The sequence below is a fragment of the Mixophyes fleayi genome, chromosome 11, assembly GCF_038048845.1.
Source record: "Mixophyes fleayi isolate aMixFle1 chromosome 11, aMixFle1.hap1, whole genome shotgun sequence".
Classification (NCBI taxonomy): Eukaryota; Metazoa; Chordata; class Amphibia; order Anura; family Limnodynastidae; genus Mixophyes; species Mixophyes fleayi.
Window position 1 is genome coordinate 10,276,397 of NC_134412.1, and position 14,359 is coordinate 10,290,755.

General features: G+C 38.2%; 1 protein-coding gene across 2 annotated transcripts; it reads right to left on the bottom strand.

Annotated features, from left to right (window-relative positions):
* Nucleotides 1–5,880: 5,880 nt before the first annotated feature.
* LOC142106800 (phospholipase A2 inhibitor and Ly6/PLAUR domain-containing protein-like) lies at nt 5,881–13,965 on the bottom strand. 2 transcript variants are annotated; one of them, XM_075189811.1, is made up of 5 exons: nt 13,863–13,965; nt 10,380–10,499; nt 9,638–9,784; nt 7,223–7,360; nt 5,881–6,439 (listed from the first exon to the last, which is right to left on the bottom strand). In XM_075189811.1, the coding sequence occupies exons 1-5, from the start codon at nt 13,912–13,914 to the stop codon at nt 6,246–6,248; spliced, it is 651 nt and encodes a 216-aa protein (XP_075045912.1). In that variant the 5' UTR covers nt 13,915–13,965; the 3' UTR covers nt 5,881–6,245. The 2 variants fall into 2 exon arrangements, with proteins under 2 accessions (XP_075045912.1, XP_075045911.1); XM_075189810.1 differs by lacking the exon at nt 13,863–13,965 and having other exon boundaries at nt 10,380–11,025.
* Nucleotides 13,966–14,359: the final 394 nt, after the last annotated feature.

The following is a 14,359-nucleotide window of genomic DNA, read 5'->3' on the forward strand; positions in this document are numbered from 1 at the left end:
ACCTTCCATTCTCTCCTCTGACTGCTTCCTTGATATTTTTCAATTAAGTCTATGCCCCCTTCACTTAAGGAACTGAGGTAACTGTTTTTAAAAGTAGGAAGTCTCGGATAATTTGATGAAGAATAGAGTCAAGTTTATTAACTCTTGTGTACACGGACCATGATTCTTATCAGCTCAGATGCTAACAATATTACATTTGCAAATATGTTTTATAAGCAATAATCTTGGCACCCTTACACAGAGTGGCGTTAAGCTTGGCATTTACACTGCTTGTATAACTATAAATTACGTGCACCTCTAGTCAAATAATGTGCCTCTATGACCTCAATGTGTTAGGTTGGGTACACACTACAGGTTTTTCAGCCGATTATCATGCCAATCACACGATAAATGACCGCATGGTCCGATATCGCATTAGTGCTTATGAGTCAACGTTCACTGATTATCATTCCAAAGCACATCATATCATTTGATTTGATTTTATAAATGGACTAAAAACTCCATACATATTAAACGATGTTGTGCCGATTCTACAGTGTATATGCATTCACGACCAGCAGCGTAGGCAGAACTCTATGGAGTGTGCAGAGTCACGATCTTTTCAGCTGATGGTTATGGCAGATGAAGAGCACAGATCTGACGGTAAATCATGTAAAACGTCAAAAGTGTGTACAGAGGAATCAGCATGTTGATCGAGACTTTCAGTCATTGGTAAAATTGTTACAGATATCTTATCAGGAGAAATTTTCTGTCGTGTGTACCCAGCCTTAAAGGGAGGTCCTATCTCTGAGGTTTGGAGACACTAATTCTCTTATTAATATTTTTAAATAATCACTAGTACTAGGCAGTACAGCCTTGTATGATCACATTCCAAGAAGCATGAAACAGAAGAAACATAAACTTATTCATCTCTTGCAAAACTTAGTTTAATTAAAGCTGTAGCATATAAGTACAATCTGGTGGTAGTCATTTGCCCGCTAATCATAAGCCCAAAGGATCCTGGCATTGCCGCTTTAAAGTCACTAATATGACAGTTGCACTTTTAACCGTATGTCGCTATTACTTCTCTTTGGCCTTCATCTCAACAGTGGCAGAAACGTTAGGTGTCATTATAAAGGTCAGTCTATATTTATTTATGGTCGGCCATGTAAGCATAAGGTTTTTTATGTTGCTATAGTAACTGTCGGGCTTATCATTACCTGATAAACGTACCCAACCCAGTACAATCAGACAGAGAATTATTTAAAAAATTTTGACCAATAATAAAATGCTTTATTAATGAAAATACTTTATGCACAGTGGACACTTGATATATACAGTAAAAATACCTGATTTCACACTATGATAAACATGCCTCTATATGTAGGTTACAGGTTTACTTATTACTCATTACTGATCCACATCGCCACCTTGTGACTAAACTAGGGTTATTTTAAAATATTAGCTACAAGTCCTTGACAAACTGGTGCTGAATACATTGTTTTCTTTTCCCTTTTCCTTCGGTGTTTTTCACTAAGTTCTTTAATTACAAAATACTTGTTTTCATTTCCCTTGTATATGACACATGTCATCTGTGCTCTATATTTTGGATATAAAGTTATCTACATAGTTCTTTGTAGAGATGGTCACTGACCCCCATGTTTTTGTTTTGTATTTGGTTTTGGATCTGGATTACCTTCGTATTTTGGTTTTGGTTTTGGTTTTGCAAAACCGCCCTTGCGTGTTTTGGTTTTGGTTTTGGTTTTGTTTGGTTTTGTTTGGTTTTGTTTTGCTATTTTCGAAAAAAATGAAATTTTTTTGGTCTAAAATAACCTAATTTAGTGCTCCACCAGTTCCTTAGATAAGTGAGGTAATTCTAAAGCTAATAAATTATGAAAAAAACAGTTTAATCCCTGGTTGGCCATCCTTAATTCAAACACTTGTCTGCAAATTATACAGACAAACCTGGTTGTCTGCCTCCTCCATCTTTGATTATTGGCAATGTAGCCATCATCTTTGGGTGTATATTACACCCTACACTTGTAGTTGAATATTAAAAAAAGCAGCCTGCACAGACTGTGGAACTAGAAATTCGAATATACAAAGAAATGGACAAAGTCAGTTTGGTATCTGTCTGTATCAGACCCCCCCCCCATCCACTTGTAGTAAAATAGAAAAAAAAGCAGCCTGCATAGACTGTAGAGCTAGAGATTTGAATATACAAAGAAATGGACAAAAGGCAGTTTGGTATCTGTCTGCATCAGATCCCCTCTCCACTAGGAGTAAAATAGAAAACTATTCAGCCGTTATATAGTCTAGAATATAAATATAAATTGAGAAAGACAATTTGGTATCTGTCTGCATCATAATCGTCAACATCCGCATTAGCGCCCTCGTCACCTCCACAAATCTCCCCCTCATCCTCTTCTATTTCCAAAGTGGCATCCTCAATTTGTGTATCAGCGGCTACACTCAGGCTGTTCAGGTACACATCAGCAGAACTGCTGAAAGGGCCCTTTTTTATGGGTACACTAACAGAATGCTCACGATTAGACATACCACTGTTGGATGGACTCTCCACAGGGATTGGTGTCATTTGTGAATCAGAGCAAACATTATCCTCTAATGTCTTACTGTTATCTTGCAGCTCGGCTTTGACGCGTAACAGTAGTTGTGCACCAATTGTAGGCTCGGTAACTTTTTGGGATCTGCCACTAATAGCCAAAGGTGAAGGCCTCATTCTCTCTTTGCCACTGCGTGTGTAGAATGGCATGTTGGCAATTTTTTTTTTAGCGGCACTTAACTTTTGCTCAGTAACACTTCTTTTTCGCTTCAACACAGTAAATTTGTGTTTTGTTTTGCTTTTTGGACTGATTTTGAAACACTGTGTAGTTTGACATTGCCTTGCCCAGATGACGTACTGGGAACACTAACATCAGGACTGGTGACAGAACCTGGTTGCTCATTCTGATCATATGTGGACTGCTTTGAATCCATTCTGAGCCCAAAGCACTGTGGAGTGCTAAACATTATTTGGTAAGATACTACTGACAGATAGTAATTTTGACAGCCAGAAATATTTATGCACAATTATGGGAGACACCCCAAAAGCACTGTGGAGTGCTAAAAAATTTTTGGTAGATACTGCTGACAGGTAGTAATTTTGACAGCCAGAAATATTTATGCACAATTATGGGGGACACCCCAAAAGCACTGGGGAGTGCCAAATATAGAAAAAAAAAATCCTCTATCCTCCTCTCTTCTCTAGCGATTTTTGATAGCTCAATTGAAATAAGAATATTGTATTCTCTGTCCCTGCTCTAATCACCCTGCTCTCTCCCTCTGTCAAATGGCGATGGATTGCTGTGGAGGCGTGTAATTATAATCTTCAAGTATCGCGAGAACCGAGATCCGACGACATCACAATGACGTTCAGCCTCGATTTGGATTCCGAGCGGGCGGAAGAGTACCGAGCCTACTCAGCTTGGTACTCGGATACCCAAAGTTCGGGTGGGTTCGGTTCTCGGGGAACCGGACCCGCCCATCTCTAGTTCTATGCCATGTCCAAGAGCAAAGAAAAAAATCTACTTAGATGAAATGAAGGTTAAAAATTATGAACAAAGGCAGACAGGCAGGCAAATTATCAAATGGATTAAAATGCCTTAAAAATAAACTGTAAATAGTATCTGAACCTTTATGACATATTTCTCAATGTGTTTGTTCCAGGTTTGATCCCGGGTTCCTCCCACAGTCCAAAGACGCTCTTGTAGAGTGTGTGTGGTGGTGTTGGTGGTGGGATGGGAGGTCAGGGAGTAGGGACTGTAGTCTGTAAGTTCCGATTGGGCAGGGACTGATGTGAATAATTACATAATCTCTGTACAGCATTGCATACAATGTTTGCGCTATATAAATAAACAAGAACAATAATAATAATATTGGTTCGAAAGTAGACACTTATACATTATAAAGTAATGAACTAAGTATACAAATGAAGATATTCTACACTGGGAAGCTTTTGAGTTTCAAAAACTAAAAGGTTAAGGGAGTTATAGAAAGCCATCAATCATAAAAAAAGCCTTGTAAACTCTCATGAGCAGCGCCCACATCCTTCTCTCATATGTGCTGCCATCTTGTCCCCTGCGCGTCCTTGTATCATGTCTCTTGGACTTCCCCACTGTATGGCACTAATAATAATAATGATAGTAAAAATAAGAACAATATCTAAAAAAAATCCCAGGTCCACATTCCTAGTGCAAACCCGAAAATAGCATAGTAAATATTTTTTAAATCTCCCTCACCTACCAGAAAGTGTGCGGAGATGTCCATCGATGATTCACATTACAACATTGTACTAATTCCCAAATGACATCATCAAGTCAAGCCTACCTCTTTCTATTTTATATCTGTCCTGCGGATCACCTGGAAGGCCTATACTATATGAAAAGTGGGCTGCACGGCGTTGACTAAGGTTGTCAAGGATTTGATCACAGCAAAGGCCATTACTCTCTGCTAATTCTCCTAGATTTTTGCTGCATTTGACACCGTTGACCACTCTCTTCTCATACAAACGCTACAATCCCTAGGTCTTGAAGGCACTGTCCTATCCTGAATCTCATCCTACCTATCTAATCGCTCTTTCAGTATTAATTTCTCTGGATACACCTCCCCTCAGCTTCCTTTATCAGTTGGAGTACCACAAGGCTCAGTTCTAAGTGCTCTGCTATTCTCTATCTATGCCACTTCTATAGGAAAACTAATAAGCTCCTTTGGATTTCAGTATCATCTATATGTAGATGATAAACAAATGTATCTATCCTCTCCTGATCTCCCACCATCTGTGTTGTCTCGCGTTACTGACTGTCTTTCTGCCATTTAATCTTGGATGTCCTCTCGTCAACTAAAACTCAATCTCTCAAAAACAGAATTAATAATATTCCCACCCACCTACAGAAGTTACCTACCTGACATTTCTGTTGATAACATGACCATAAATCCCACCACACAAGCTCGCTGCCAAGGTGTAATCCTTGACTCAACTATCCTTTCTTCCGCACATCGACTCTATATCCAAATCAGGTTCCAGACATCTAAAAAACATTTCCAGAATACGTACATATCTCACACAAGAAACTGCAAAAACTTCAATTCATGCACTCATCATCTCCCGCATTGACTATTGCAATGCACTTCTTACTGCTCTTCCCAAAATCAGACTCAAACCCCTACAATCTATTTTGCATGCAGCGTTTAGATTAATTTTCCTTGTAAATTGTCCTTCCTCTGCTGAGCCATTCTGTCAGTCTCTACATTGGTTGCCTGTTTTTCAATGAATCCAATAAAAAATTCTTCTACTAACATACAAGGCCATCAGCAAAACTGCACCAACATACATCTCCTCACTTGTCTCAAAATATCTCCCAACTTGACAACTCAATTCTGCACAAAATCTGTGTCTCCCATCCACTCTCATTACATGCTCCCATAACCGGTTACAGGACTTTTTTTTGAGCTACACCCACTCTGTGGAATTCCCTTCCTTGCACAATGAGACTTTCATCTGGTCTTCAAACCTTCAAGAGTTCTCTGAAAACCCACCTCTTCAGACAAGCTTATAATATTCCTCAACCACCCTCTTAACCTCACTAGGTTACCCTATTACCACTTTTTTCACAGCAAACACAAGACAACAACCCCCTGGCCAACATTACTAACAATCTGAGGGGTGGGCATCCCGCATTCCAAGGAGTGGTGCCTCCTAGGCTGCCTAAAGCGATTCCGCTGCCTCTGCCCATATTTCCACCTCATATCCTAGCTCATTGTCTGGATTTTGTTTCTTTAGCACTTTATTGGAATTTTTTCAGTAGAGGACATTGAGGTGTGTAATAATCACACAAACAAGTGTACACAAAAACTAAAATCTTTTATTAAGAGCTTTACAAAAATCAGCAACAAAATATATCATGCTCAAATCAACAGATATCTCTGTGAATTATCACTGAACTGCAACCAATCGAGTAGAGGGACAGTTGAATCCCTCAGATCTGTCTATATAGACTACAATAAGGTGCACGATCCTCAGCCTCCTCTAAAAACACCACACAAAAAAAAGACTGGACATTATACATCATTATTCATGAGAATAAATCATTTGAAAACCACATTTCTTAGATGATGATAATACTCTTCTTGTGATTTTCTAGGTTTTTAGTATCAGTTCATTGCTGCATTCGTGGTAATTCAAGTATCCAGAGTTACGAAAAATGTATTTAATTTAGGAGTTTCAGTTGCAAAAGCGCAGTAATAGTCATTAAAAATAGTCCGTTATACAGTGCGTTGGTTCCACTGTTGCACAAAAATTTTCCTTCTAACTTTATCACTCCAAAGTCAATGGTCTGACTTCCAATATCACATACGCTTTTTGTAGTACAACCACGATAGGATTCCACGCCATCTGAGAGTCCTGTTAATAAGAGAATGTATATATATATATATATTTGCAGTAATTGAATAAATTATCATCATCAACATTTATTTATATAGCAACAGCAAATTCCAAGGCGTTTTACAATAGGATCAAACACAGTAATAAAACAATGCTGGGTAATACAGACAGACAGAGAGGTAAGAGGTCCCTGCACAGGAGCTTGCAATTATCTGAGCAATGTGCATGCAGTGTTGACATAATAACACTAATGTAGTCAGTTCTATTTACTAAAGCACTATCCGTTCACAGGATAACCTTCAAATTAAAAACTGCCTACAGGGAATCCCCCTAGGAATAATTAACTATTCTAAAAGGAGGTTTTAGAAATAGATTAGGGGACAATGGGACAGAGATAAAACTGTAAGTGTCATTTACGAACCTTCAAAAAGTCAAAATTCAGCTAAAATGGTCACTATTGTCATTGTGCGCCTATTATGGCGTGATTGCAAGTGATTTTGCAGTGGAACGCATGGTTTTGTGGTCCAAGGTGATGACAAATGTGGGTATGCGGAAAGGATGACTCAACAATTCCCGCATAAAAAGGAGTTTATGGGGATGCTTCCAGAATTAGTTTCCACAGTTTTTAAGGTTTGGAAGTCACTCATAGTGGCTTTGTATGAAAGTAAAAGTCTGGAAGCTGACTACGTAACATATTTACAGAAAGTAGGAAAACATTTTCAACGTTATTAAAAAATCCCATACAGTCACTCCTCAGTCACTTCTGTTTTTTAAGCATCTGTTAAAATACTATTAATTTACCTGTTTTTTTGGTGACTTGCAGAAGACATTGATTTTCATTGCCAAGACATTGCATGGTTTCTGTGCCCGTACATGCTTCATTCTCATCTGCACAGCTCGGACAAACTTTTCCATTTTTTGCACTGTTTCCAGGTATCACTGCAAATGAGAGAAAAAAAATTCTAAATGTCTTTATATTATATAATTACTTTATAGGGCCTATACACTGATAAACAAATTCTTAAAACAAAGTTAATAAAGGTATTCTTTCGGTATAAAGAATACTTCATAGCAGGGGTAGATTTATCAATCTTTATCTAGCAAATTTTAGTTCTCATAGCAAAGAAACAGATGTTGCAGAAAACATAGGTAGCACATACCTACAAAGGCAGGTTCTTGCACCTCAAAGTCAAAAGCAATGAATCTGGGGGTAAATTTATCAAACCTTCTATTAAAGCCATTTATCGCTTACCAATAAAACATTGTCCAGTGCAATTGTTGTGGTTCCAACGCACAAAAATATTTAATTGCAAAATCTAGCAGTATTTTACAGCAAGCCATTATTACACATTTTCTGATGTTACAATAAAGCAGGAAAGTATAAAAGCACCGAATATATTACATCTTCCTTATAGTGTTCACCCAGCTCCAGAGAATACAGCCATGCTCTCACGTTGCCAGGATCAAAGAGAACAAGAACAATGGCCAACATGCTTGTATAGAGTGTACAGATAACACTTAGTTAGGTCTTCATTGGTCCAGGGTTAATGATATTCCAGTTCCCTGCAAGTTATAGGTCAGTTCATTTGATCCTTTTTTAAAGGGTGGGGGGCATCTTCCCCCAACCATTGTCCACATGTTATCACTCTGAATGACCAGTTCAAATTGACCCATACAAAAGTACTTTTGAGTATTAATCTCATATTGCTTTACCAAAGTATTATCTATGCATAAATAAACAATCTAATACATTTTACTAATAAATATATCTGGACTGTAACCTTAATAAATATGAACTAAATATATGTGAGATATGTAAGTGTAAGTGTATGTGTGCGTTATTTATCGTGCGATTGCGTCATGACACGTGGCGTACTGAATGCAATCGCACGGTATAACAATATTAATCAATATACTTTCATCCATTTTCGACTTTGACACTTCTAAAAAGGAAAAGTGGAGGTGTTGCCCATAACAACCAATCAGATTCTAGCTCTCAATTTCTATTTTTCCTAACTCATTGTAACTGACCAACTAATTCATTTTTCTAGTAGCATTTAGAAAACAAAAGAGAAACACTCAATCGGTTGCTGTGAGTTACAGCATCTTTTTCCTCTGCTCCAGAAATTTCATGTTACTATGCTTAATTCTCTACAAACATATCCTCCTTCAAATTGCTTCATGCAAAGTGTAAAAAATCATCAGAGCTTGCATTTTGCAATTACAAAGAGTAGACTCTATTTGCTAATGTTCACATTGCCCATGAGCAGCTACAATGCTCCATTTTTTGAGCAGAGCAGCACCATACGGAATAAAAAAAGCACCTTTGCTACAAAAATGGAGCAGGGCTGACCTGTACCACCTCCGGTGTGGGAACCTATTTGATAAATTAAATTTTCCTGCGCACCTGTAACTTCAAGGACTACTTCTGCCGGCTCTCCCCCAGATGGACAGCAGCACATTGTAGCACAGCACGGTGGCTTCGTTGTTAGCACTTCTGACTTACAGCACTGTGGTCTTGAGTTTGATTCCCAACCATGGCCAGTGTGGAGTTTGCGTGGGATACCTCCGGGTGCTCCAGTTTCCTCCCACAATCCAAAAACATACTAGTAGGTTAATTGGCTGCTATCAAATTGACGCTAGTATGTGTGTGCGTGTTAGGGAATTTAGACTGTAAGCTCCAATGGGGCAGGGACTGATGTGAGTACTCTGTACAGCGCTGCGGAATTAGTGCCGCTATATAAATATCTGATGATGATGACAAAGAGAAAGCAAATATGGAAGTATAACTAGAAATACATGCTTTCCTACATATTTGTCTTGGTGCACAGAGTCTTATGTCTTATGTCTTACTTTCAATTTAGTTTTCTCTCTGGATTTCATATGAACGACCTAGATAATACTTTAATGAGAATAGTGTCAGCCAGTCATAGTGTGAGGCTTCGGCTTGAGCTCCAAGCAACAGGATGAATGATTAATTTGGATGCACTAATTGGCCAAACTGGATGCGATCCGACCATTGGGTGCATGGGCATCTTCCAAAAACCACTAAGGTCTGTAGGTGAAGGCCTACAGAGAGAGTCTTATGACTGCAACAACGAGCCCACCGTTATGCCAGATATCTAATTATATATATGAGATTGAATATATCTTATTTTCAACAATATTATCTCAGATATATTGTCTAGTAGAGAAAAACTGCTTCAAGGTACTTACATAACGGCAATGGAGATGTGCAGTTGTTAGTGGAGCAGCAAGAAACGCCCATCCTGGTCCTTTTGTCAATAACGGTAAAACTTCCTATTTTGTCGCACTGAGTTTTTGGACCACATGATCTGAAAACAGATTCGCTTGCTTTTCCGTCTATAAACAGTACGACAACAATTTCTCATTAACTTTGAACACATTGGGGGGTATTCAATTGTTTCTTTTAATGCGCTAAAACAAAAAAAACGAGCGCTCTAAAAATATTACCGTTAATACGGTAATTACTCGCTAAATTTCATCTCGCAGTTCCCTGAGCAGCGAGCTGAAATTCAGCCCGCTGGCAGCGAGTAAGTACCGTATTAACTGTTTACGCGCGCAAAATTACCGTATAATATGAAGTTTTTTTCGAGCGCTCGGTTTTTTTTTGTTTTAGCGCGTTAAAGGAAACAATTGAATACCCCCCATACTGTATCTATAGTTATATATGCAAGAACAGGGACAGTAGGAAAAATTTAATTATTTTAGAAAAATAAATTGTTTTGTAAAAATCTCCTGAAATACTGGATAGATAGAAATAAATTACTGAGCGAAAACAGAGAAAGCACTATACCATTCTCCCTATTAAGTTGGCACGATAATGGTTTTTAATATACACTTCAATTTAAGGATTGCATTTTATAACTAAAGCTAACCTCATAATTACCCCAGAATTAATTAAAAAAACTATATTACTTACATAGGCAGAACTTACCTGACGCAGTTACTTGGTATAAAGTTGTGCAAACCTCACCTGAGGTGCAGGTTATCATCGGACCCTCTGTGCAGTAGGAAATACCTAAACCCATGCATCGCATGCAGTCAAGGGAACAGCCTACAAGTTGAAAATGTTTTGAAAATGATAAAATTATAGTTTTATACAACATATTAAAATACAATTGTATAATAATTGTTTCCGTTTGTTTGTGTTTTAATAGCATACTATTATCATAATGTACTAAATTATATTGAGTGTTGATGTAATCACAATATTTAGTGTTTGTGATATTAGGATGCAGCTAACTATTTTTTTTAAAAAGAAGAATACATTCCGATGATGGTGAATAATATTTTTTGTTAACTGCTTTATGTTTGTTGCTATATATTTTTCGAAAACAAACTTTGTAGAGATAAAAACAAAATCAATCCAGATGTCTTAGTGCTCTATTTGCTTTACAGACAGTTGTTTATTCCAGTCTTGTTTTATCACTTTTTTTTTGTATTACCTTTAAGTAATCAAAGTAATCAATCTGTTTACTTTGCTCTCCAGCATTTGCTTAGTTACTTTACTATGCTTATATGAATGGGACACCCATGGCTGGTGCTAGGGTCCTCAGCGCCCTAGGCACAGTTTCAAAATCCGCCCCCCCAGACACAATTTCAAAATCCGCCCCCCAGCTCCTTCCTTACCTTAAACTTAGCTCCATAAAGCTGCTCCTCTCTGCCGGGTCCCGTCCCTCACTGACACTGTCGGGCTGTGTTGATGATGTCACGCCCGACAGTCAGTGAGGGGAGGGGGAGTGGAGGAGACGGATGGACGGTGCAACGGTGCACCCCATCAGCTGCTGGAGGGGAGGGCGGCGGTGGTGATCCATTGCTGTGCGGCGGCCGTGGAAGGTATGCCTAGCGGTCGCCGCACAGTATTAAAGTTTAATACTATCTGCATTTAAATTCTGTGGCGTCCACCAGAGCCCGGCGCCCTTGGCAACTGCCTAATGTTGCCTAATGGGAGCGCCGGGCCTGCGGACACCAATAAATTCTTCACAGTTCACAGGACAATGGTAGGGGATAGAGTGCACCATCATTAATATACAGATTTGTGGAAAGGTCACATAAGATGGGGTGCAGGGAAGCAGAACTACAGGGTTGGCCGACTTTTAAAAATTAATTTTCCATTGGTAGAATACATTAATTAATTTACTTCATAGAAAAGGTTCCATGGTGCTCTGGCTTTTTCGGTGTAAAGGATAATGCTACGACTTTTATACAGGAGGTAAATACTGAAGAATGGGGATGGTTCGTTCACTAGAGGTACCAAAGTGGCAGTCACTGCATTGGTTTAAAATGTTAAATCTGGGCCGGGTCCTGTCTTAATAGAAATAGGTAAATGAATGTAGAGATAATGTCTTCCCCTTTGTTTTACTGAACTGTTCTCCAGCAGACACAGATAATAGTGTAAGATAAACGTTATACATAATAGTAGCAAAATATATAAAGAGAGAAAACATATCATAATAATAATAATATAATAATAATAATAATAATACTAATAATAAAATTGGGACATAATATGGTGGATCTTAATCATTAGACTGTTTGCTGATACAGTGAAGAGGCCCCCAGGTATTCAACATATTAAATTACCCTTTCAGACTTCATGACTGAGCCTTGAAATCTGTATATGTACAAGCACGCACACACACAAACACACACACACACGCACACACACACGCACACACACACACACACACACACACACGCACACTTATCATATGATCTAAGCTTCAAACTGAATTATGAACATACTACAGCATATTGAGAGCTTGCAAAGAAAAGTAGCTAGCCATTAACGGAATCACCTTTAAATTCTGTTTAATATCTGTATTTATAAGCATATTCCACTGTCATATATTTCCTAGCTGATTCGGTGCCATCCTCTATCTGAGTCACCCTGCACGCACACTGAGCTACAGACGGCACTGTCAGTTAGTACTTTTGCAGACGTCATTGGAATGAAGGTAAAAACATGCTGTGAAGGAATTTTTTGTATCCTGTGTTTATAAAATAAAATGTGAAAATTAAATGCCCTACAATGGTCACATGAATTTCTAACTGGGGCCATAAATCCTCCCCCTTTACATGAGGTTTGAAAAGTGCATGACTTCAAGTCTGCTCTTGTGAAAAAATGTTCCAGCCTTCCAGCATCTCTCTTACTCCACACTCCCCTCTGAACATCAGGCGTGGCTGAAGTAACAAGACAAAATACACTTTTTAAGGTCCAGATACGGGTTGAAAGCTTGTCTACATTTTTATTTTATTTCCATTTTTCAAACCCTAATTTGATTCATTAAAATTTTTACTTTTGATTAAAAACCATACTTGCTTACTGTCCCGTAATTTCCAGGAAACTCACAAATTTCGGGGGGAGTCCACCCTGTCTCCCAGAAGATTGGACATCATCCTGGGTCAAGGTGGAGGCAGAGCTTAATGATGCATTTCTCGTCAGGATGCACCATCCCCACTATGCAATGCCGTGAATTTCGTCATTCCATAGCGGGGGGGGGGGGGGTGGAGTGGAGTGGGCAGAACGGCACAATCCCATCCCCATGTCCCATCCAGCACGTGTCACATGACCTCCCATCCGGGAAAGGTTATAAAAGTCACTAAGTATGTTAAATACTGCACCAGCATCCATGACCGGTGAGCAGAGAGGAGTCTGGGGCAAGGGGGCAAGACGAGCGAACAGCGAGGAACATAAAGTTCAGCTGGGGGGACATATTTTCACACAAGCAGAGGGTGTTAAATGACCGTGCCTCTTTCACATTCCACATTCTCTCCGTCTATTGTCTCATACAACATAACAGCCCCTAACACAAATCCTGTTTAAAATGAATCTGGCATCTGTTATCACAATAACAAATCTTTTGCTTGTTCTTAACTCTTTAATGGTTGAGAAGTATTTTATTCTGTTCAAAGAAACCGTTTTGTTAACTTATATATGGATTAGCTTCTTGACACTGGTGCAAGTTACTACAAAATCCAAAGTTCAGATCATTTCAACACATTACTCAGTACAATTATCACCAACTTCAGGGAGAGGAATTTCACTTAATCTTAACTAAGTTCTTTCCCACACAGAAGGAAAACTTATTAACTGTCAACATTAGGAAGAGGAAACAATTTAAGGTAAAAATGCTAATATAATTCATTTATTTTAACCATGTGTTCCTTCATGCATTGAAGCAATGTCGCTAAAAGAATGTAACTTTTATATAAGTTTCCAAAATATTGAAGAGTTTTTTTTATTGAAAAATTTAATTTTATTTTGCATAAATATACATAAAAACAGACTTAAAAAATTACATTCAAGCGTTCTGCATTGTAACTTAGCTGAAAGCACAATACACTATGAAACATAAATCGGACGTACTTTATAGTACAATATAAGACATATGGCACAAGGTATTAAAGAGTTTACCTGTTGTTGCAAGAGCTGAGAGGATGCATACAATTGCCAGAGGAGAAGCCATGGAAGTATCAGTCCTGTGAGTACTACAAGCCCCCAGCAATATCCCTCTTATTTATGGGGAAGGGAGATAAACACAGACAAGAAGGGAGGAGATAACTAAAAGAAGTGTCCAATTAGTGAACCGTGCCTGCAGGAGGGGAGTAATGGGGGCTATTGGTTACAATTTTCACATTTTTCGTAACTACTCATATTTTCTATTGGGAATTTAAGGAAGATCATCTCTTCATTGATTATTTTAAAATACGTAATATTAATCTGAAATAATCCACTCTTTTAAAATACCAGGAAAAGCTTCTTAAAAACACAATAAAAACAAAACAGCAAACCAAAAAAAAATGCCTAATATAGGCATATGTTTAAATATGCTTATAAATAAATAATAATAATAATAATAATAATAATAATAATAATAATGTGTGCACCATTCTTATTTTGGGCTCGGTTTA